The sequence below is a fragment of the Danio rerio genome, chromosome 14 (assembly GCF_049306965.1).
Source record: "Danio rerio strain Tuebingen ecotype United States chromosome 14, GRCz12tu, whole genome shotgun sequence".
Lineage (NCBI taxonomy): Eukaryota > Metazoa > Chordata > Actinopteri > Cypriniformes > Danionidae > Danio > Danio rerio.
In genome coordinates, this window is record NC_133189.1 from 3654662 (window position 1) to 3680988 (window position 26327).

General features: G+C 36.1%; 1 protein-coding gene across 4 annotated transcripts in view; it reads right to left on the reverse strand.

Moving 5' to 3' along the window:
- csf1ra (colony stimulating factor 1 receptor, a) overlaps nt 1-26184 on the reverse strand; it is a 39743-nt gene extending 13559 nt beyond the window's left edge. Inside the window, exons 1-16 of one of the 4 annotated variants that reach the window (XM_073921583.1) lie at nt 26137-26184; nt 23966-24116; nt 17426-17707; nt 17043-17330; nt 14816-14952; nt 14342-14504; nt 12696-12897; nt 11345-11460; nt 10492-10603; nt 9906-10093; nt 9281-9372; nt 6700-6826; nt 5550-5654; nt 4696-4806; nt 4465-4627; nt 852-934 (exon numbers count right to left, since the gene is read on the reverse strand). In XM_073921583.1, the coding sequence (XP_073777684.1) occupies nt 852-934; nt 4465-4627; nt 4696-4806; nt 5550-5654; nt 6700-6826; nt 9281-9372; nt 9906-10093; nt 10492-10603; nt 11345-11460; nt 12696-12897; nt 14342-14504; nt 14816-14952; nt 17043-17330; nt 17426-17707; nt 23966-24017 (2221 nt within the window). In that variant the 5' untranslated portion in view covers nt 24018-24116; nt 26137-26184. 4 annotated transcript variants of the gene reach the window in all.
- Between the last annotated feature and the right edge of the window lie 143 nt (nt 26185-26327).

A 26327-nucleotide genomic window follows, 5' to 3' on the forward strand; every position in this document is an offset into this window, starting at 1 on the left:
TGGTACGTAAAATGTTTAATCATGTGGTTCCTAGTTTTTTGGTGAACTATTTTTTAAATGGTGAGGAGTTGGGATTTTTTATATTTGTTTATTTAAATTTAGAAGTCTAATGGGGAAAAATATGTTTTTATATACAAGTGCAATCATGTGGAACAAATGACCAAAATCGATCAAGGAAATAAAAGACTTAAGGAGGTTCAGAAAAGCTATCTAAAGAAGGTTGTTTGATGAGGATGATTAGTTTGCATGGTGGACGAGGATGTTTTATTTTGTTACTTGATTGTGAATAGGGTTGCAGCTGGAAGGCCATCCGCTGCGTAATACATATGCTGGATAAGTTGACGGTTCATTCCGCTGTGGCGACCCCTAATTAATAGAGGGACTAAGTCGAAAGGAAAAATGAATGAATGAAGGAATGTATTTGTGAATTATTTTGTTCCTGTTTTAAAATGTGGAGGTACTGTTTGTTTTATGCATCATTTGTATTTTGAAGCCATACTTTGTTTTATTTAACAGCGAGAACCGCAATGGAAACAAGCCCAGGGCCTTATTGTGTTTTTATCCTCGACAGTTTTTATTTAAAAATGTATGGGATACTTATATTTTTATACAGCTTGTCTTAAATCTGTCAAATAAAATTCAATTCAATTCAATTCATTTCAATTCAATCAACCATTTTAAGAATAAAACAAAAATTAAGAGAGAGAAAGAGAGAAATGACACTGTCTCAGTTTTACATTAGGGTGATGCATTAATGACCTCAAGACAAAATGATTCAGATATTTATACACACACACAAGACGTGCGTGTATTTCTCATGCTTATTGGAGGACAGTGTTTTGCAGACTCACCCAGAGCTGAGTTTGTTGGTCTGGATGTGACTGGTCTCATGTCCAGATAGTGATCAGAGCATGTGCTGGAAATCCCACTGTCACTGTCAGCACAAACACAATCAAAACATACAATCAATAACTCAATCTAATATGCAAAAAGAAGAACCACATCCACGCAAGAGGAAGCTGTCTGAAAGGGATGTGCTCTCCTGTTCCCACCAAACTTCATCAGGAGCTCCACAAGATCAATATACATGGCCGAGCTGCTATGGCCAAAACTTTTGTCAGTCTTGCCAATGCCAAACATCAATTTCAATGGTGCCAGAAGTGAAAATGCTGGGCTATGAACAATGTGAAACATGTATTGTTCTCTGATGAGTCGAGCTTTACTGTCTTTCCCACATCTGGGAGAGTTACCGTGTGGAGAAGCCCTAAAGAAGCATCCCACCCAGACTGTGGCATGCCCAGAGTGAAGCTTAGGATGGATCATTGATGGTTTGGGTTGCAAAATCATGGCATTCCCTTGGCCCAATATCGAACAATTCATGAGGGCCATGTGCACCCAATGGTTAAATCATTGTATCCTGAAGGAGGTGCCGTGTATCAGGATGATAATGCACCAATATACACATCAAGACTGGTGACAGAGTGGTTTTGATTAACATGAAAGTAAAGTTAAACATCTCCCATGGCCTGCACAGTCACCCGATATGAATATTATTGAGCTACTTTTGGGTGTTTTGAAGAAGCGAGTTAGAAAAGGTTTTCCTTTACATTTTTTTTTTGTTTAGCATGAGCATCACATAGCGACCTGACCTCTACTCTGCAAGAAGAGTGACTCAAAATCCTTCTGGCTGCTGTGCAGGACTTGTATCTGTCCTTCCCAAGACCAAATAATGCTATATTTCCATCATACTATTGTTTTCTAAAAGTGAATGAGAAATTCACTGAAATATCCAAGTAACAAAGCTGACAAATAATGAATCTGCTACTGTTGTATTCTAAATATTATGCACAAATTATGAAAGATGAATAAATGACATGCCTGAGGAAGTGAAAGTCACATATTATCTCTATCAGTGCTTTACAGTTTGTTGTCTTTTTTATTTTTATAACTGATATAACAGACTTGACCAGCAAATAGGGTCAGACACAAATCATTTTTGCACAACCAATGATGCCTAAATCTAATGATTGCTTAGCTCATATCATATTAATAATCTGTGCAAACTATTATTATTGTTATACTTTGTTCACATACGTTAATACTGTATTTGTATTTATTGCGGCAAGGACTGATGGCCCATTTCCACTGAGTTGTAAGGTATGGTTTGGTACGTATTTATGTCCATTTCCACTGTCAAAGGGTACCTAAAAGCGAACTGTACCGTACCCCTTTTTGGTCACCTTTTGCAAAGGGTAGTTAGCACAAAAAGGGTACCAAAAGGTGGTAGAGATACACAGAGATTCATAGAGATACCTCACTCACAGAAGCAGAAGAATGAAAACAAAAGAACCACCATTTTTAAAAACCCAGCCGAGACATCACACCGTTATAATATATACATAATAACATGGTCGACTCGAGCTCAAACAAACCTTTTTGTCGTCTTGATGAACGGCCACAAAGCCAAGAAGAACAAAATCTGCTGTGTCCTGTTGTTGTTTTACAAACCCGTCAATACGTACCAGCATTTTCACTTTCTCCAGGGAGCTCTCCGCACGACTATATTTAAAACAACAAGCTTCTTGTGCTCATATTAATAACATGCCTGTGATTATTGAAGCACTTCTGATATCCAATAATTTCAGAATGGGATAACCGCGAGAGTGAAGCGTGAAAGAACAAAGGAGAAGCCGGAAAAACAGCAGCAAATGAGGCTTTCTGCAACAAAACATGAACAAACTGCCATGTTTAACATCGCCTTTTGGACTATTATGAACTCGGAATGACGGATTTACTTTCTAACAAGAGGTTACATGTGCTGCTGAAGATTACAGACACAGATGAGAGGACTGTAGGGTATATTTCGTGTTGTTTTTGAAGCCAAATAAGGACTAAATGTATGGTGTGTGTAGCTTATCTGTAATTGATAACATATCCCTGCTGAAAAATCCATCATAAACCAGCCTAGGATGGTTGGCTGGTTTTATCTGGTCGACAAGCCTGGTTTTAGAGGGGTTTTGGCCACTTCCAGGCTGGTTTCCAGCCATTTCCAGCCTGGTCTTAGCTGGTCAGGCTGGAAAGTGACCAGCTAAAACCATCTAAAACCAGCTTGACCAGCCTGGTTTAAGCTGGACATAGCTGGTTTTGGCTGGGCTCCCAGCCTGGCTAGGCTGGTCAAGCTGGTTTTAGCTGGTCATTACCTAGCCTGTCCAGCTAAAACCAGAAACCTGTCTGGAAGTTGCCAAAACCCCTCTAAAACCAGGCTGGTTGACTAGCTAAAGCCAGCCAACCATCCTAGGCTGGTTTAAGCTGGATTTTTCAGCAGGGATCGGAGACTGTAAGGGTCTGTGTGTGTTCATATATGATGCATTTATTTATGTATTTCATATAATTGCAGATTTTTATTTATTTAATTGCTATTTCGCACTGATCATTGATCTGCAGTTATAATCAACTCATGTTCATAGAAAGGTTAGTAATGAACATTTATACACAAGTATTGATGTGTATAAAGCCTCTGTTCTGTGAGAAGTGCTTCTCATACGATATGTGTACGGCTTTACTTTGACATTTCCTCGAATACAAATGATGTCATCTGAAATTTTCTGTCGTACACCACGACCTCCAAAAACAACCCAAGCTCATTCTGAAAACGTAGTCCCGCGGACGTTACTGGAGACAGCGGTATACGTCCCGGGAGGTACGTACGGCTGCATTTATTTTTTTCAAGCGAACGCTGCGGGGCGGTGTGACTCTGTTCCCTTTCGCGCTTGCCGGCCGGCTGACCGCTTACCTACTTGTGGAGGGCTTCCCCGCTGCAACCCGTTTGTCCACTCAGCTCACCGTGCACGTCGGCAGGCTTGAGATGCAGAGAGGAGTAGACCACGGCGATCGGTTTCGAGTCCGGGGAAGAGCTGTTCCAGCAATCAGGTAAGACAAAAACAGAATCCCAAAAATGAAGTGAACGAGTTTCGTAACAGGGAAATGCGGTATAAAAAAAAAAAAATCAGGGCTTTTCTTTTTTTGGACGGCTTTTGTAAACTGTTGCTCGGGTTTAGGGAAGCAAGAGGGCGGGTCAATCTGTAAAATTGGTTGGGTTCAGGGAAGGAGGAGGGCGGGTCAGCCAATTGGCCGGTCGCGCAGTCAATCATCCAGTCAGTCGGACATCGGCCTCTAGTGGGTTCACGCGAGAATAGCGCGGGCGCGAACTGCACTCGCGAGAGGCGTTTGAGAAGCAAAAAAGCGCACAATCCGCCTCTCGCGGATTCACAAAAACAAAAACTGCAGCCGTACGTACCTGCCTGCGGAACGTCCGCGGGACTACGTTTCCACAATGAGCCTGGGTTGTCCAAAAAGGTACCCTTTTGGCAGTGGAAACGCAAGCCTGCTAAAGGTGACCCGTACCGTACTGTACCTCTCAGTGGAAACAGGGTTTAATAGTGGATGGCTGTTTGTTAAACTGACCTCCTGACAAACATTCGCTCGGTGCTGACGTTCTTATAATCCGTCATGGGTTCTGGAAAGTTGGGTATGGTCATGACGAAGTTCAGGAAGTTTTCCGCTTTGCTGCGCAGGAAGTTCAGCAGGTCGCCATGACAACAGTACTCCGTGATGACCAGCACAGGCCCTGTAAATACACCACAGATGAAGCAAAAATGGTACAGAATCGAAAGGAAAATCCAGTGTGTGTCCTACCTCCATGTGTGCAGGCACCCAGCAGGTTGACGATGTTCTTATGCTGGCCGAGGTGACTGAGGATTTTCAGCTCAGACATCAGAGCCTCACGTTCATCAGGATGAGCACTGGCTGCTCCCAGCATGCAACACAACACAACACTACTCACTCCAACAGTCCATACACTCAATAATGACACTAATGTCTTGTTTTTTTTAAGTTATTAAGAATTGTAAGTTATTAAATGATGAGCAAAAGTTTCTAAATTGTGAGAAATAAAATCAATACAGCCTTAGTTAAACACAGATGATCCAACTAATCAAGGTGTTCAAAAAAGTCTCGAACACCTTCATTGTTGCATCAGCTGTGTTGGAGCAAACCTGGGATGGACTGGGACAAAAATTTAGCCCTGGCACTGTTGCCACACCAGCCCACATTACCACACCGACACAGCCCCACCCACAGACACGCACATTCACTATTTATTTTGGTGTAAAGATGGTGAAATAATATGACATTCTTGCCAGATTTTGATTATGTCCGGGTAACCTTGGATTGGGTCGGCCCAACTTAAAACCAGGCGGCAGTTTCATTTATTAACATTTATTATTATTATTTTTATTCTCATCATCATAATATCACATCTAGCAAGAGATAAAAGGTGTCTGCACTTAAAAACAATACATATTAAAAAAAAAAAAACTGACCGGCCCACATTTATAAATTGGTCCGGCCCTTCTGGCATTTGCCAGAATTGCCAGATGGCCAGTCCTCCCCTGGAGCAAACCTTGCAGAGCTGTGGCCCTTCAGGAATTGAGTTTGAGATCTACAGTATATACAGTACAATGCTCTTTATAGTAGATATGTTTTCTGACCTTTGAGCATTTTCACAGCCACTCGTGTGATGTTGTCCTCTTTGCCCAGACCGTAAGCTGTGGCCTCCACCACCTTCCCAAACGCACCAGCACCAAGAGTCTTCCCTACACACACACACACACACGCACACATCAGCGTTAAAGGTCCCATGAAGTGCTTTGAAATTCATATTCGAAATTTGCCTTAATCTCAACTGTAACATGAAGAGAGGGCGGAGCATAGCGCAGCCCCTCCCCTTTAAAAATGAGCCAATAGTGTGTTGTTTTTAGGACAGCTCTGCCAGTGAGAGTGTCGAGCTCAAGTGCATCAAATGAAAAGCAAACGAGAAGTGTCTTGAGGGGGGAGGGGCATGTCAGATACTAAAGAGCATCCCTGCTGAAAAATCCAGCTTAAACCAGCCTAGGCTGGTTGGCTGGTTTTAGCTGGTTGACCAGCCTGGTTTTAGAGGGGTTTTGGCCATTTCCAGGCTGGTTTCCAGCCATTTCCAGCCTGGTCTTAGCTGGTCAGGCTGGAAAATGACCAGCCAAATCCAGCTAAAACCAGCTTGACCAGCCTAGTTTAAGCTGGACAGCTGGTTTTGGCTGGACTCCCAGCTTGGCTAGGCTGGTCAAGCTGGATTTAGCTGGTCATCTCCCAGCTTGACCAGCTAAGACCAGGCTGGAAATGGCTGGAAACCAGCCTGGAAGTGGCCAAAACCCCTCTAAAACCAGCCTGGTCGACCAGCTAAAGCCAGCCAACCAGCCTAGGCTGGATTTTTCAGCAGGGAGTTGATTAGACAGAAGATTTAATGAGAAACTTTAGTATGAGCTGACATCAAAAAAATCATAGACCCAAGAGACAAACTACTAAAGTTTTTTGTAAAGTTTATATGAGGTTTATATCATCTAAATGCAAATTTTGTCACTGTTTTGGAGCCACACTAGCTTGTAGATATCTTTAAAACTTACATATGCTGATACTACCCTGCTGAAAAATCCAGCTTAAACCAGCCTAGGCTGGTTGACTGGTTTTAGCTGGTCGACCAGGCTAGTTTTAGAGGGGTTTTGGCCATTTCCATGCTTGTGTTGCAGCTAAACTATGCAGGACATCGACCGTCCAGGACCGAGTTTGCCCACCCCTGGTGTAAATAATAAAAGATCAAGTACAGACCGAGTTTGAGTTTGTCTCGAGGAAACTCCCATTTCTCGTTGTACGGCAGCTGTGTGGGGTCGATGAAGGTGTAGTTGTTTCCATTTGTGGCTTCGATGATTTTCCAGCGGATCTCATATCTGGGCTTCTGCGCACAGAGCAAACACACACACACTGCTCTTCAGAGGATTTCACGCACGTTAATAAATAGGAGCAATTTGAAGAGTGTGTTTAATCGACAGTGTTAAAATATTTCAAAACAGCATGTGATGAATCATTCATAAAGTTAAAGAGAGTTAGTCAGTCATGCTTTATTTGATTTTATTAAAATTTATATAGTGCAGTAGGAATTGATTGTTTTTTTTTATTTAATCAAAATTTTCTGCAAAAATAATAGCTCAAACACCTCACAGCAAGAAGATCACTAGTTCGAGTATTGGCTGGATCAGTTGGCATTTCTGTGTGAAGTCTGCATGTTCTCCCAGTGATGGTGTGGGTTTCCCCCACAGTCCAAACACATGCGCTATAGGTGAATTGGATGAACTAAATTGACAGTAATGTATGAGTGTGTGTGAGAATATGTGAGTGTTTGAGTGTTTCCCAGTACTGGGTTGCGGCTGGAAGAGAATCCGCTGTGTAAAATATATGCTGGATTAATTGGTGGTATATTGCACTGTGGCGACCCCTGATAAATAAGGGACTAAGCTGAAGGAAAATGAACGAATGAATCATAGCTCATTACTTGTGTGATTACAACATTAAAAAATGTATCAGGTTTCAACTAATGTGAGGTGCGGATGAATGAAGTTGTAACATTTCTTTGTGAAAAAATGAATCGATTTTGAATTTGAATTGAATTATGAGGGTAATTTAAAAGAAAATAAAGACAAAAGTAGGTTATAAAGCTTAATGATGGTGATGTTGAATTAATGTGATTTCAGTGTGAATTTATTGTGAATGAAGTAATAGTATTTAAAACTGTACAACTTTAAAATTAAAACATGTTTTTTTATAGTCAAATGATAAAATCATAAAAATGGCAAAAAATATTTTGGCATTAAAAAAGGACAAAATAATGTAAGATTAAAAATTAATAATTTAAAGGAAAATATGAATTTCTTTACATCCAAACAGATGTGGAAAATGAGAATACATCACTTTTGAATGATGAATTGAGTTAGGAGGGTAATTTAAATCATTTATTTTTTAAATAAAGACAAAAAAATAATAGTTAGATAATTAAAATTAGAATAAATGATTAAGTAGAATAAAAATTTTGGTCTTTTAAAAATGTTTATGTTGAATTATTGTCAATGTGAATTTATTGTAAATAAAGTAATAGTTTTTAAAATTCAAAACATATATACAAAGATAATAAATGTAATAAATATATTTTTAATAATTATAAATAAATATTTTTAATAATATTTTTAATAATTATAAATATTTTTAAGTCAAAACATTCAAACAGCAGTCATAAATTTAGCTAAACTTTAATAATAATAATTCTAGTTAATAATAATATTTTGGCAATATAAAGAAACAAAGAGAATAAGATGAGTTTGAACTTGTCCTGAATAAATTATATATATATATATATATATATATATATATATATATATATATATATATATATATATATATATATATATATATATATAGTTGAAGTCAGAATTATCAGCCCCCTTTTGATTTTTTTTTCTTTTTTTAAACATTTCCCAAATGACGTTTAACAGAGCAATGAAATTTTCACAGTATGTCTGATAATAATTTTTCTTCTAGAAAAAGTCTCATTTGTCTTATTTCGGCTAGAATAAAAGCAGTTTTGAATTTTTTAAAAACTATTTTTGGGACAAAATTATTAGCCCCTTTAAGCAAATTTTTTTTTTCAATAGTCTACAGAACAAATCATCGCTATTGAATAACTTGCCTAATTACCCTAACCTGCCTAGTTCACCTTATTAACCTAGTTAAGCCTTTAAATGTCACTTTAAGCTGTATAGAAGTATATTGAAAAATATCAAGTAAAATATTATTTACTCTGAGCATAGCAAAGAAAAAATAAATCAGTTATTAGAAATAAGTTTTTAAAATTATTACGCTTAGAAATGTGCTGAAACAAGCTTCCCTCCATTAAACAGAAATTGGGGAAAAAAATAGACAGGGGCACTAATAATTCAGGGGGGCTAATAATTCTGACTTCAACTGTATATACATATATATATATAAATATATATATATATATATATATATATATATATATATATATATATATATATATAGTTTAAATAACATTTATTTATACAAATAAAAACAGAATTTCAGTCAAAAGCCAGTCATAAAATCCTCAAAACGGCAAAAGAATAATTTACCGATAAAAATTGAAAGCTTTAAAAAAAAATTAAGAACTAGGAATTAAAAAACGAAAGAAAAAAAAGTCATCTGAAAGAGGATTTTTTTATTTATTTGAATGACGAATTGATGAATCATTCAGAAAAATACTATCTGGATATTTTAAGACATTAACAGAGATTTGTGATATAGCAAGAAAACCATGTTAAAGAGGATTCATACTGAGTGATTTTGATTAGCTAAAACTGACCTGTTTATACTTGTAGATCATGAAGATAAGCAGCAGCCCGAGCACCACCATCGCCACCGTCGAGCCGCACATGGCACTGGTGAAGATTTGATCTGACACAAAACAAACACACAAAGTAGCAAAATGATTCACCTTTTTTGTTGATATTTCTATGTTTGATGTTGGATGTTGATGATGATGTTTAATAGAGCAAAAAAAATTTTTTTCTTCTTTATTTGTTTGATTTCGGCTAGAATCAAAACAGTTTTTAACTTTTTAAAGCCATTTTAAGGTCAATATTATTAGCCCCCTTAAGCAATATTTGTGTTTCATTGTCTACAGAACAAACCACTGTTATACAGTGACTTGCCTAATTACCCAAACTTGCCTAATTAACCTAGTTAAGCCTTTAAAAGTCACTTTAAGCTGAATAGAAGTTTCTTGAAAAATATCTAGTCAAATATTTACTGTCATCATGGCAAAAATAAATAAATCACTTATTAGAGATGAGTTATTAAAACTATTATGTTTAGAAATGTGTTGAAAAAAACATCTTTATAAATAAATGTTCAGAAGGGCTAATAATTCTGACAAACAATAACCAAGAAGGATGAGCTCATATAAACCGTCTAGAAAGCTTCAGTACCAGAGACCTCCATGGAGAAGGTGTCACTGCCTTGACCGACCAGGTTAAAGGCCACACAGACGACGGTCATCCTGCGGTTGGGGCCCACGGTCAGGACGCTTTCCACACCGACAGCCCCGAAACTTTCCTTCTGGAACTCCACTGTCTGCGTCTGGATCGGCTGCAGATCTGTGGTGTTTTCGGGACAGCTGTTTGACACATCAACAGGAGCAATTAGGAGACTTTAATTAAAGGTGACGTACAAAGTCAAAATTATTATTATATTTGTTAAATATTTCCCATATGATGTTTAACAGATTCAGGAATTTTTCACAGTATTTCCTATAATATATTTTCTTCTGGAAAAGGTCTTTTTTGTTTTATTTTGGCTAGAATAAAAGCAGTTTTTCTTACCGTTTTAAAGACAATATTATAAGCCCCTTTAAGTCATATTTTGGATATTGAGAAGATTTAAGAATTATTAGCCTTTCAGTAAATTTCCTTGCTCTGTTAAACATAATTTGGGCAATATCTGAAAAAGAAACAAAATTCACAGAAGGCCGAATAATTTTGGCGTCAACTGTATATAGTTTATATGAAGACATACGTGGTTCTGATTCCTGTGCATTGGTACCAGAGGATGCTGGGAGCCGGATATCCATAAGATCGACAGGACAGAGTGGTGACGTTTTCCCATTTCACCCTCGCAACAGGCTTCGCTGTCAAACACAATCAGATTTGAGCATTTCAGAGGAGATTCTTACTTAAATCGATTCCCTTTTTAGGAAGGATGTGGGTTTAATGCTGTTCAGCTCATTCATAAACACTGATTAATACGGTAACACTACAATAATGACCCATTAGTAGGGCCAGACAGAATCTGCGGATGTTCTTTGCTATTTCTGCAGAGAATTTATTATATATTTTTTAATTTTTTTTTGGCCTTTTTGCCTTTATTAGATAGGATAGTATTGAGACAGGAAGCGAAGTGAGAGAGAGAGAGAGAGAGAGAGAGAGAGAGGGTAGGGAAATGTCCTCGAGCCGGGATTCGAACTCGCAACACCCTGACGTGCTATTGCACCATATGTCGGCACGCTAACCACTAGGCTATTGTCGAATGTCGATGTATAGATATTTATTTGTTCCACTTGTTTTTTTCTTTTGCATTTGCATTTGCAGTACACATACAATCAAAATCATTAGACCTCATGAAATATTTCTGATGTCATTTTTAATCTGAATTAGATCTAATTAATTCTGAAAAATGTATTTAACCTGTTTATTATAATATCATTACATAAATTATTTAAATAATTTAAAACAGCTAAAAAACAAAGCATTTTTCTAGCTTAATCTTATATCGTGAGAAATTTTGTTATATATTTTGTTATATATATGCGCTGTATCGCGCAGCCCTAACTTGTAATGTACATATATAAACACAAGTAAACTTTACTTACTGTACATTTTAATATCAAAAGTGATGGAGGCACTTTTCATGCTGTTCTTGACATTAAGCGTGTATTGGCCGATCTCCTCGAAGTTCAGTCTCTTGAGTAACAGCAGCGCCTCGTACCTACAAATCCATCACAATGAGCTCACATTTATCAGCCTATGAATAATAACAATAAAAAAATGTTACATTCGTCTAGTTTGCCATTGTTAATAACATTAATAACATAGCATTCAGCTATATGTAGTCATTTATTCATGGCTATATTTAGAGAAATGTTGGTATAGAATTCATTCATCCATCCATCCATCCATCCATTCATTCCTTCATTCATCCATTCATTTATTCATTCCTTCCTACATTCATTCCTTTATTTCTTAATATATCCATCTATTTAACATCCATTCTTTCATCCATCCATCCATCCATTTATCCATCCATTTATCCATCCATCCATCCATCCATCCATCCATCCATTTATTCATTCATTCATTCATTCATTCATTCATTCATTCATTCATTCATTCATTCATTCATTCATTCATCAATCATCTATTCCTCCATTCATTAATCTAATCATTCCTTCATTTATTAATTCCTTCCTTCATTTCTTCATTAATTAATGAATTCATTCATTAATTCCTTCATTAATCTATTCATTACCTCAGTCATTCATTCCTTCCTTCATTTATGAATTAATTAATAAATTAATTTGTAAACTTTTCGTTCGTTCATTCATTCATTCATTTATTCATTCATTCATTCAGTCAGTCATTCATTCATGCATTCATTCCATCAATTTATGAATTGATTAATACATTCATTCATTCATTGATCTACTCATTTATTCATTTATTAATCTATCCATTCAATTATCCATCAATCCATTTATCAATTAGTTAATTTATTCATTCATTCATCAATCCATCCATCCACCCCTTCATTAACTCCTTCCTTCCCTACTTCCTTCATTCATTCATCCATCAATTTATTCATTTATTCATACTTCCATTGATCCATCAATTTATTCATTATTTCATTATTTCCTTCATTAATTGCTTCATTCATTCATTCATTCATTCATTCATTCATTCATTCATTCATTCATTCATTCATTCATTCATTCATTTATTAATTCCTACCTTTCTTCCTTCCTTCCTTCCTTTCTTCCTTCCTTCCTTCATTCATCTATCCATCCATTTATTCATTCATACATTCATCCATCCATCCATCCATCCATCCATCCATCCATCAATTTGTTCGTTCATTCATTCCATTAACACTTTAACACTATGAGCAATTCTCAATAAACATGTAAAATAATTTTAAAAATACATTAGCGATGATGTTCAACTGACCTGTCGTTATGGTTGAAAAACCTGTTCTCTGGAAGTGAGGCATTATGGGATGTGGGCGTCTCCCACTTGTGTGAAGTCAGAGGAGGATACGCTTCGATCAAAACCCCGAGATCCACATCGTCTCCTTCGCTCACCTCGATGGACAGACCGCGGTGTGTGAGTTTAGAAGAGAGCTTTGGCGACAGTCGAATGTACGGCTCCTCTGTCACAGACAACAAGTGCATTAGTAGATTTATTTATGTAAGTTTTTATTGCTAAGAGATACAATTCACAACATCAATAGACAATTGTCACCTTTACAGATTTTCCAGTTTAAATTCTTTAATCAAGTAAAAGAGGAAACACAAATTTCTGAAAATGTACCCCTGTATACATTTTTGGAGAGTGCCAAATACGTCCCAGGAGGTCACTGTGTATACTTTTCAGATCTCAAATTTCTCTCACGAGTGCCATTTGTGCCTGCTCTTCTTGTGTAAAGGCTGCTGTTGACTGACTGACCAGCTGACGCCCTATCCATCCCTTCCCTAAACCCAACCGATAGTGTTTTCAAAAGCAATCCAGAAAAAATAAACCTTGCGGCTGCCTAATTTTTCCCACGTTTTCAGATTTTACCACATTCTCACCCTGTTATTTACTTGTTTATTTTATTTTTTGGCTTTTGTTTTTGTCTTAAAGCTTTTGGATTTCTGGAACTATTTTTTACTGGACTCGAACCCTGTCGTCACAGTCAACTCAAGAAATTCCATCATACCGCCCATAGCATTAGTTTTAAAGGCAAAATGCAGCCATACATACTTCTGGCTAGATAATTTGTGCTCTCCAGAAATGTATGCAGGGTTACGTTTTCAAAATGGGCCTTTGTTGTATTTCTTAATGACAGTAACAGAACACCATATCCCTTTGCATGATCTTATTCTCTGTTTACAGAAGAAAGAGGAGTGGGGAAGCGATATTTACAGTAAAAAATAAATCTTAAAGTTCTAAAGCAAAAAAAAAAAAAAAAGACATTAGGTTGAATGGGAGTGACATACTCAAAGCATTTGGACCAAAAACAACAAATGTATCTGTTTGTTTATGCACACAGTATGTGGTTTTGCATTAGTAAAATTTCAGCTCAAAATACACTGCAAATATGTTTTTGAAACTCTTTAAACATGCCCTCTTTTAGGCTTTGATCCCAATTATGCATTTGTGGTGAGTGTCGCTTTAAATTCAAATGAGAATTTCAAAAGAGGGCGGAGCTACAAATGCCTACATGTGAGCATAGTGGCAGATTTAAAACAGGACTAATGTTATTTGTGTAAAGAACTAAAAATATTAAAACAAGTAGCTCAGAAGAAGGTCGACTATGGAGACTACAGTGAAAACACGAATGGCAGACGGCTGCTTCTCACTCAGGGCTGTTTATGCTAATGAGGGAGAAATTGCCACTAATGGGCAGGGCTTTCCCACTCTGATGACACATACAAAGGGAGAATGTCAATAAAAAAGTCTGATTATAAAAAATGGAATTATTTATTTTTAACCATTAGGGACCAACTACATTCACACATTTCTGCAACACAATTGTGTTTAAACCCCTCATAAAAGTGATTTTTGCATAATAAGTTCCCTTTAGAGGACACAAACATCAACAATCATCTCACCTACGACCAGCAGATGTGTGGTGGAGCTGTTAGCCCCAGCTTCGTTCTGACCCGTACAGGTGATGTTCCCAGTGTGCGACAGCTGAACAGACGGGATGGTCAGGATGCTCTCGATGGCTAAACGGTCGCCCTCCATTGTTGATTTCTCCTCTGCTTTGGGCAGCTAATAAACAGACAAGTACAACAGTTATCCTACATGCTCAAATAAATCTTTTCTGCTAACCAAATCTGCATTTAAGTGATTAAAAATGCACAAAAAAGTGTGAAATATTATTTAAAATTTAGAATAAGCATGTCCTATTTTAATATCCTTTAAAATATAATTTATTCTTCTGCTTCAATGTTGAATTTTCAACACCATTACTCCAGTGTTCAGTGTCAGATCATCTTTCAGAAATCATGCAGTGTTGATTATTGTTGTTGAAACATGGCAATGACTATATACTTTCATACATTAACTTGAAAAGCTCATACCATTCTTGAGGAGTGTGTCCATGTGACGTTGTAGTAAAAGTTTGGATTATTTGTCGTACAGCTGATCTGAAGTCTCTCCCCAACCAGTTTTACATACTCGTTCCTCTTCAGGTACACATACGGTGGAAAACGTAACCCTGAATGCAAACAAACAAATAGTACAATAAAAATTGTAGCTTTTAATTACAATATCTTGTTCCAAATTTCAGCAGAAGGGACAGGGAAACTAGTCAGGACTGAGGAAAAGATGAATGCAGCAATATACAGTACATCCTTGAAGAAAATCGATTTTACACTAAGTCATTTAAACTTAACTAGAATTATACCACTTTTTACACCAGTGTTTCTCAACCACATTCCTGGAGGACTACCAGCTCTGCAGATTTTTCATGTCTCCTTAACCATGATCATCAGCTCATTAGCAGAGACTGAAAGACCTGCAATGGGTGTGACAGACAAAGCAGAGATCCAAAACATGCAATGCTGGTGGTGCTCCAAGAACGTGGTTGGGAAACACTGTTCTACACTACTCTCCTGCTTGTCTGAATTGCTTGAATGTACCACGATTTTAAATTATGGCTTTTGACACAATCTACATTGTAAAAAGCACTATAGAAGTAAAGATGAAAAATATAGCCTGTGGGACACTTGGATGGCCCAGCCAGAGCCCAGACTAGAACCATATTGAGCATCTATGGAGAAATACAAGTAAACTGACACTCAAAATCCAATCTGATGGAGCTTGAGAATTACTGCAAAGAGGAAACTGTGGGGAAAAAGTGGTGTCAAGCTTGAAGCATCATACGCAAAAAGAGCCGTGTTGATCATAAGCACGTGATCCTCTCGAAATTAGTTACAGGAACGAAAATCTTACAGGAACGGGCCACTTGTTTATTTTAAAATACTTTATTATTTATTATATATATTTTAAATAACTCCCTTGAGTTAAATGGCTGAGTTTTAGCGTTTTTTAAACCATTCAGCTGATTTCTACTTCTGGCGTAAACACTTTTATTTTAGCTTAGCATAGATCATTGAATCAGATTAGAACATTAGCATCTCGCTCAAAAAAAAAAAAATTTGATAAAATTCCTATTTAAAGCTTGATTATTGTGTAGTTACATCATGTACTTTGACCAGTGGCAAAATAAAATGCTACACTGTAAAATAATCTGTTATTTTACGCTTTTCCGGCAGCTAGGATGCTGAAAAAAAGGAGACCGTGCTCGCTGCAGAGCCATTTGAGCAGAGCTGAGCTCCAGCTGTTTTAATGCGTACACCAACCCCACCCCTAACCCTACCCCCAGTGACATCACTCGTAGAAGAAGTGCAAGAAAGGAGGAGCTCAAGCTCAAGCTCCCCCTCGCTGGAGCTCAGCTCTGCCCAAATGGCTCTGCAGCGAGCACCACTTGAAAAAAGTTAAATAACAGCTGTCAAATTACAGTTATTTACCGTAAAATAACACGAAAAATTTACCGAATATATAAATTTAAGGAAATTTCTGTATTTCAACAGAAAAAAAAGTAAAATAACAGATTTTTTTTACAGTGTAGGAGCTAAACTTTCATTCTAACAGAATAATCAAGGATCTTTGCTGTCACACCATGGCTTAAACAGGTGGAGTTTGCATGTTCTTCCGGTGTTCGCGTGGGTTTTCCTCCGGGTGCACTGGATTACCCCACAGTCCAAACACATGTGGTAGAGGTGAATTGGTTATGCTAAAATTAACCGTAGTGTATGTGTGTGAATGAGTGTGTATGGATGTTTCCCAGGGATGGGTTGCAGCTGGAAGGGCATCCGCTGCGTAAAACATATGCCGGAAAAGTTGGCGGTTCATTCCGCTGTGGTGACCCCAGAATAATAAAGGGTCTAAGCCGAAAAGAAAATCAATGAATGAATGAAGCTAAGCTAAAAGTGCTCCTTTGTCTAAAGTCGAATGGTCTAATCCAATTTAATGATCTATGCTAAGCTAAGCTAAGCTAAAAGTGCTTTTTTGAGGGATATGCTAATGGTTTAATCCAATTCAATGACCTATGCTAAGCCAAAAGTGCTTTTGCTAGACCTCACGATTGGCTGAATGGATTCAAAAGCGGTAAAACCAAACTATTTAACTTTAGGGGACTTCAAAAATGACCCTATTTTCCAAAAAATTTAATGTTTGTTTAAAATGTGGAGCTTCTGTCAGCTGATTTGTATGGAAACACCCAGCACTGTAAATGAAACTCACTTTGAATGATGTTTATCGAGAATATCTTTGACACTTTCTCTGCACCTCCGATTCTAGCGCAGCAAATGTAGTCTGCGTTAAATCCAGGATGAACGTTGCGGATCAGGACACCTTTTCTGGGGTCGTAGGTGATGTTCATGCCGTAGGGCGCTGCTGAACCGTTGTCCATGCGAAATGTGAAGTCTGTGGCCTCCGGGTCGGTCAGAAGACACGGGAGCAACAGATCTTCACCTTCTTTCCGCACATATCGCAGAGACGTACTCGGAGAAACAAAGAGAACTCGAGAGTCTGTAACAAACACAGATGAGGTTAAAGAACAATGTGAACACAACGGCTATCATGATGTGCTTCTGCAAGTGTGGAGAAATGAAAGAGTCACTCACCCCGGACAAACACATGAACCGAAGACGACAAGTTTGAATCATTTCCATTCATATAGACGCACTTGTATGTTCCTGTGAAGTCCACCGTTGTCTTTTCCACGCGGAAACTGCGTATTTTCCCCACTTCTTTGGAAATGTAGCGCTTGTGTTTGGCCAGACGGGGAAGAAACGTCACTGGACCGTCGCCCTCACAGACCAGCTGAAGAGGAGATCCGGATTCCAGGATCACATCTGTGCCGGCTAGAGCACCAGAGCTCAGTCTGATCCGCGGTTCAGACCAACCTGATGATCAAAACACACAACAGACATTGATGATGCAGTACGTGTGATTGAACGTTGGATGGAAATGTGCATAGGCAAAGTATGTCCACAGTCATATTGGAGCGATCCTAAACTAGGATCCAAATGCCAGTGATTTTGAAGCTAACCGCACCGTGATGTAGAAGTTTGGTTTTCCTCACCCACCAATATTGATTGTCAGTAGAAATGTCATATCTTGATGACATTTATTCATTAATTCATTCATTTTCTACCGCTTTTCCTGGGCCGGATCATGGGGGCAGCAGTCTTAGGAGAGAACCCCAGACTTCCCTCTCCCCAGACACTTCCTCCAGATCCTCCAAGGGGCCACCCTTTGAAGGAAACTCATTTCGCCTGCTTGCATTCATGGTCTTGACCTTTCGGTCATGACCCAAAGCTCATGATCATAGGTGAGAGTAGGAACGTAGATTGACCGGTAAATCAAAAGCTGAGTGATCCTAAGAGCTATGTTGTTGGGGGCTAATGCTCCAGGTAGAGTCTCACAAGGCAAAAACGTCTTGGGTGACAGGTTAGACTAAGGAGGCTTTCACACCTAGGCTGCATCCAAAACCGCATACTTCCATACTATATAGTATGCCAAAATCAGTATGCAAGCCGAGTAGTATGTCCAAATTCATAGAATTCGAAAATTAGTATGCGAGAAGTACCCGGATGACTTACTACTTCCGGCGAGATTCCGGAGTGCGCATCCCATGCATGCTGCGCTATCCCATGATGCCTCGCAAACGAATTCATGAATGGAAGTAAAGCGACACAACTGACGCAGGTAGGTCACGTGACCATGACAAAATGGCGGATGTAGTTCGTCCGAATTCCATTCATACTTTTCACATTCATACTGTATAGAACGCACTTTTCTAACGGCCGAGTAGTACGTTTAAATTCAAATGCAGCACCTACTGAGTAGTAGGCGGTTTCGAACGCAGCCCTGGACTTTTTTTTTCGGAACCTGTCTCATTTGCCCAGTTAGCATGGTTCGTTTGGCATATGCAAATCCAGCAATCGCGCTTGGATCCACGCCAAAACAATCGCTCCGAGATCTCTGGTTGATTGAAACAAACTCTGGAGCGGATCGATTGTAGTGAGAAAGCGATACGATCCGAGCCCGGATAAATCACAGTGTATTATGGATATGTAATAGGCATACGGCTATATGAAGAGATAATTATGAGCAGGGCGGGAGGTCATTCCAGACATCCCAAGTTTTCCGGAAGCTTCGTTAGTCTCCAGCAAAGGCACAGAGACTCCCGGGTGCCCGCAATCGAGTGATAATCTCCCGGAAATGGCGCGTCTCCCTCCCGGTCCTCAAATACATCGCGCACCCTTCTCACCCCTCCCCAACGCATCCGTCCTCGCTCTTATGACACGTCACGCGCACCCTGTCAAACACCACCAAACCACTACCACCTCCCTGACAGCTGAGCAGGACTCAGCAAAACAAACCGTGAAACTGATCAATGTGAGGAGAGTTTACTCACACGTGACTTGTTTTAGCTCTTTTGGTTCGTTTAGAAACTTTGCCGTCTGAAAGCGAACCGCACCAAGAGCAACGAGCAACAATGTAACAGTTTTAATCCCTGTTTCGGAACAACTGAATCTAGGTGTGACAGCATCCTGAGTGCGGTTCAAAAACCCTTATGAGTACAAGAACATCAAGGACCCCATGACGTCGCCCATTATGGCACAAGCCCACCCCCCCACATAGCATATGTTATCAAATCATATACTGGATAAATTGGGGGTTCATTCCGCTGTGGTGACCCCAGATTAATAAAGGGACTAAGCTGAAAATGAAATGAACGAATGGAAGTACAGAGAAACCCTAAACCAATCACCATGGTCATCTAGTTCCTTTCGGATTTGCATAAACCCATGACATCGTATAGATTGTAAGTGTCCTTTTGTAATTAACCTTTAAATTTACGAGACTGATCAGATGTGACACACTTCTATAAAACCGAAACTCAGCGCATTACTCCAGCTCTCTGATGTGAATGTGTTGAAGTGAGGGATGAAATATGAGGAGAAATGAAAGTGGTGTGTGTGTGTGTGTGTGTGTGTGTGTGTGTGTGTGTGTGTGTGTGTGTGTGTGTGTGTGTGTGTGTGTGTGTGTGTGTGTGTGTGTGTGTTTGGAGAACATGATGAGGAATCAGTAATCTGCACTGCGAAATCACACTAGACATCCTGATCCTGCTCTCACTTCTGCTATCCTCACACACACGCACACACACGCGCACGCGCACACGCACACGCACACACACACACACACACACACACACACACACACACACATGTGTTTGTTTTTGTGAAAAGTGGGGACATTACATAGGTAACACGCACGCACACACACACACACACTCGCACGCGCACGCACGCACACACACACACGCGCGCGCACACACACGCACACACAAATTATTTATCATCTGCCTGTGTAACAATAAAACCCCAAGAAACTGTCTCTTTCTACCACGGCCACAACAAAACAAATCAAAAACGAATCAATTGATCATTTAATTTACCACAAGAAGAAGAAAAAAACTGTGATTTTCATCCTCAGTAATATTAAAAAATAAATAAATAAAATGAAGATGATACATTTACTTGAAATTTATAAACTGATCTGGATGAAGTAAAATTGTGGTAAAAACAAGGAGAAGACCAAAAGGAGCGGACAGGTAATAGTAGAAAAAAAAATTATATTTATAACAAATAAAATAAAATACTATTATATTACACTATTAAACTAATATTGTGTCACTTTGATTCTCAAGGAAATGCATCTTGATTTGAGTAGGTTTACATATTTGTACTGCAAAATTTATTATCATTATTATTATTTTTATTTTTTGCAGTGCTATTACAGTTGCGACATAATAATAATAATATTTCCTTACATTTATTTAGCACTTTGCTAGACACTAGACACAGTTTGCGAATGTTCATTGGAAAGATGGATTTGGGAAACACCAAATCAACAAACTGTGTTTGTAATGACACAACTTGCGACTTTAGTTGGCTAACCATGGTTTTTGGAAATGCACCCCTGCTCGGTCTCTTCAGTCATCTAATCAGAGTTTGTTATGCATTCCTAAGTGGATGCTGAAATGCAGGGCTGACCGTGCTTTCACAGTAGCTGATCCTACATTGTGGAATATGCTCTGCCTCTCTGTATTAGATCTGTTTATCTCTGTCTGTTTTTAAATCTAGGTTGACACTTGCCTCTTTGATGTGGCATTTAGAGTTCGGCAGTCTAATGATAGTCCATTTTAGCTATAATTTTTTATGTTTCTTTGTTGTGATGTGTACTGTGCAGCACATTGGTCAATCTCTGGTTGTGTTTAATAGTGCTATATACAGTTAAAGTCAGAATTATTAGCCCCCCTGAATTATTAGCCCCACTGTTTATTTTTCCCAAATTTCTGTTTAACAGAGAGAAGATTTGTTCAACACATTTCTAAACATAATAGTTTTAATAACTCATCTCGAATAACTGATTTATTTTTTCTTTGCCATTATGACAGTAAATAATATTTGACTAGATATTTCAAGATACTTCTATACAGCTTAAAGAGACATTTAAAGGCTTAACTTGGTTAATTAGGTTAACTAGGCAGGTTAGGGTAATTAGGCAAGTTATTGTATAATGATGGTTTGTTTTGTAGACTATCGAAAAAAATAGCATAAAGGGGCTCATAAATTTTCCTTAAAATGGTGTTTAAAAAATTAAAAACTGATTTTATTCTAGCCTAAACAAAACAAATAAGACTTTCTCCAGAAGAAAAAATATTATCAGACATACTGTGAAAATTTCTTGAATCTGTTAAACATCATTTGGGAAATATTTAAAAAAGATAGGAAAATTCAAAGGGGTGCTAATAATTCTGACTTCAACTGTGAATAAAACTGACATTAACATATATTGTATAAGATGGTGTTTATTATTGTATTACGCTACAAAACCTTTTTTAATAAACTGCCAGTACTTCTTTTTTTTGGTGATTTTACAGACTTATTTCTCAATATTTGATCTCTTATACATTATACTATTGATTAAAATGTCAATAAAGTCACTTTGTTAAACTGTAGAGTTGAATTTTCAACATCAGAAGTTGACAGAGCAGAGATCAACATCCCATAATGCAATTCACAACTGTAAATAAACACTTGTGAATCACAAAATACTGTTGATTAACTGATATTTATACAGTGTAATTCAGACAATGCTATTATTCTTTATTTAATAACTCAATGAAATTTGCATGCATTTAAGTGAGCTTTTACTTAAAAAAGTAAAAGAAATCAACAGATTAAGAACAATACAACTATTTTACCTGCGAAATAACTTTTATTTCTAACCCTGCTACTTGTTTTAAGTATAACGTTCTGTATTTATTTACTTTATACATCTAAAATAGTCTTAAGTCGTCGTGCATTTACAGTAAATGTATCTTTATTTAATGAGATTTGTATATTTATTATGAACTGACTAATATCAAATGAACTACAGTAAACCGCTCTCCATCAGTGCTGCTCACATCATGACAAATGATCTCTCCTCAAATATTTACAGATTTAATCACAGCACTCATAAATGACAATGAGCGATAATTCAACATTAATATCAGCACCACATTATCACAATACAGCGCTGATAATACTTCGATTTCATTCAGAAAACATGTCAAATTTAATATTATTTAATAAATTATATATAATAAATTTAATAATTTAATATATCTGCAGTGAACAAAAACAGATCAAGAATAGCTTCAGATTCATATAAACGCAAACAAAAAGTACCATTTATGATGATGTGCTTAGAAATAAACATTAGTAAAAATATGATTTATTTTTTTTACTTCCAAATTTCTCTTTAATTTAAATGTTAATCGCCATTTCTTAATAATTATTTGTTAAATTTACTAGTAATTTCTGAGTTTAAATAATCATTGTATTGATTTGAAATTCATTTTTAGGTATCTAATATCTCTTGTAAGTAGATTCATCCCCAACTTTTGATTTTCGACCTATCTTTTGTCAGCAAATTTAAGCAAATTTCTCATCTTTAATAACATTTTTTAAAAAGAAAAACCTTATTTTTTTATACATCAATCCTGCAATGCTTCATTTCTAAATTGTTTCAGTTAAACGTTCATCTATTGTGTTATTTTTTTTGGTAACACTTTACAATAAGGTTCATTAGTTAATGCATTTACTAACATGAACTAATCATGAACAACACATGTACAGCATTTATTAATCTTAATTAAACATTTACTAATGCATTATTAACATCCAAGTCCATGCTTGTTAACATTAGTTAATGCACCATGAGTTAACATGAACTAACAATGAACAACTGTATTTTCATTAACTAACGTTTATTAACATGAATAAATACTGTAGTAAATGTATTGTTCATTGTTTGTTCATATTAGTAAATGCATTAATTAACATTAACTAATAAACCTTATTGTAAAGTGTGACCTTTTTTATCTTACTACTTTCAGAATATTTACTTAACATTAAAATTTAACATTTGCATAATATTTGCATAATATATTTTATAATTAATTTAGCTAAAAATATAAAACTTGAAAATGTAAAGCTTTTATATCTTGAGCAAACATATAAAATTGAAAGTTTTATGTTTGCTCAATGTATAAAACTTTATATTTTAAACATCAGGACTCATTCGGGTTCAGGTTAGGTTCAGGTTCAGGTCAGTTCATTCATCCCAGAAAATTTGATTTGCACAGGTATTAGTTGATTGACAGAGTCACACATACAAAAATAAACTAATTCAGAGAATGTTTAAAGCATTCATTTGTTGATGTGACTGTTAAAGGGATAGTTCACCCAAAAATAAAGATTTACTCTCTATTTACTCTACTTCAAGTGGTTCCAACCCTGAGTTTTCTTATTATGTTGAACACACACACACACACACACACACATAAAAAGATATTTTGAACAACTCTTAAAACCTGTAACCATTAACTTCCATTTTAGGAAAAAAAATAGTCAATGGTTTCCAACATTCTTCAAAATATCTTCTTTTGCTTTCAACAGAAGAAAGAAACTCATAAAGGTTTGAACCAAGTCAAGGGTGAGTAAATTATATTTTTAGGGTGAACTGTGAGCATCCATCAGGGAATAAACCCCTGAGATCTTCTTGCAGGTTTACAGTAAGGTTATAATCGCTGATGTTCTTACCCTGAACTTGACCAAGCAGGATCCCAATGAGGAATAAGAGCATGAAGAACATCTCAGAGCTGCTCCTGCTTAACCATTCAGCAGTCTTCAGCGTCTCAGAGGAAATATAGACTGATCCTTCACTCCTTCAGTACAGACTTCTCATTTCAGTCTGACAGGATGTGGCAACAGCAAGAAATCAGCTGACGGGAGAAATAATCCGCGAATCAACAATAATAATTAAAAACATTTATTGTGTATAAAAAAAGGTTAATTAAGCAATTATGCAATAAATTAATAAATAAATATATATATATATATATATATATATATATATATATATATATATATATATATATATATATATATATATATATATATATATATATATATATATATATAAACAGAGTTTTTCTGGAAAAAAAACAATAATAATAAAAACTACATGTGTATTTATTACATGTGTATAAAAACAAAAAAGTTCAATATATATATATATATATATATATATATATATATATATATATATATATATATATATATATATATATATATATATATATATATATAAACAAACAGAGTTTTTCTGAAAAATAAAACAATAATATTACAATAATATTCTGACAGGATGTGGCAACAGGAAGAAAATCAGCTGACGGGAGAAATAATCCGCAAATCAACAATAATAATTAAAAACATTTATTGTGTATGAAAATAGGTTAATTATGCAATTATGCAAAAAAAAAAAAAAAAAATATATATATATATATATATATATATATATATATATATATATATATATATATATATATATATATATATACACACATATATATATATATATATATATATATATATATATATATATATATATATATATATATATATATATATATATATATATATATATATATAAACAGAGTTTTTCTGGAAAAAAAAACAATAATAATAAAAACTACATGTGTATTTATTACATGTGTATAAACACAAAAAAAGTTCAGTTGTTTAATTATAAAATTAAAAACTATTGTTCAAATTATTGTTCAGTCATTTACTGCCGTCACTTAAAGAAACAAATTAACACCATGATGACTTCTTGTATTAGAGTATATATATATATATACTATATATATATATATAAGTATATATATTTATGTACTTCTAAGTATTAGAAAAAAATGTATACAATTATGATGATGACCATGTAATTTAAATCTTCATTGAAATATTGTTACACTGAAAACCTTTTTATTTTTGCTCAGTTACAAATGCTCGTAATTTAATATATTTTATGCAGATGCGCTGGATAGAAAAACACTTGATCATCCTAGTCGATCTAAGTTCAAATCATCTGGTGAAATTATATTCATATTGCAAATATATATATATATATATATATATATATATATATATATATATATATATATATATATATATATATATATATATATATGTACAGTTGAAGTATGAATAATTAGCCCTTTGAATTTTTTGTCTCCTTTTTTAAATATTTTCCAAATTATATTTAACAGAGCAAGAAAATTTTCACAGTATGTCTTATAATATTTTTTCTTCTGGAGAAAGTCTTATTTGTTTTATTTCGGGTAGAATAAAGCTAGTTTTAATTTTTTTAAACACCATTTTAGGGAAATTATTAGCCCCTTTAAGCTATTTTTTTTTCTCGGTAGTCTACAGAACAAACCACTGTTATACAATAACTTGCCTATAATTACCCTAACCTGCCTAGTTAACCTAATTAACTGAGTTTAGCCTTTAAATGTCCCTTTAAACTGCATAGAAGTGTCTTAAAAAATATCTATTCAAATATTATTTACTGTCATCATGGCAAAGATAAAATAAATAAGTTAATAGAAATGAGTTTTAAAACTAATATGTTTAGAAATGGGTTGCAAAAAAATCTTCTCTCCGTTAAGCTGAAATTGGGGAAAAAAAATAAACAACCTAATAATTCAGGGGGTCTAATAATTCTGACTTTAACTGTATATATACATGTATCACAACAAAACAAAATATGTTTCTAACACAACGCATCATTCTTTATAGAATAACTCACAGATTTTTCCCATTTAAAACAACGTTCAGATATTTGTATTGTACAAAAATAAAAGCAAAACCACAAGCTAAGCAAATCTTTTGTTCACAACATGCAAAGCAAAGCACGTTTTATTTACCTGAGTGTGAGTAAATCCTCAGCGCTCCAGATCTTCAGCTGCTGATCTGAGGTCTGAAGCAGAGCAGGTCTCAAACCGTCACACCCCCTCCCATGATGCTTTGGGTTTCCCGTCGACATCGCGCTCCTCAAGTGAAACAAATGTGATCCCGAGCACTGGAGCTCTGCGAACAAAACCGGCCAGTGTTCAGA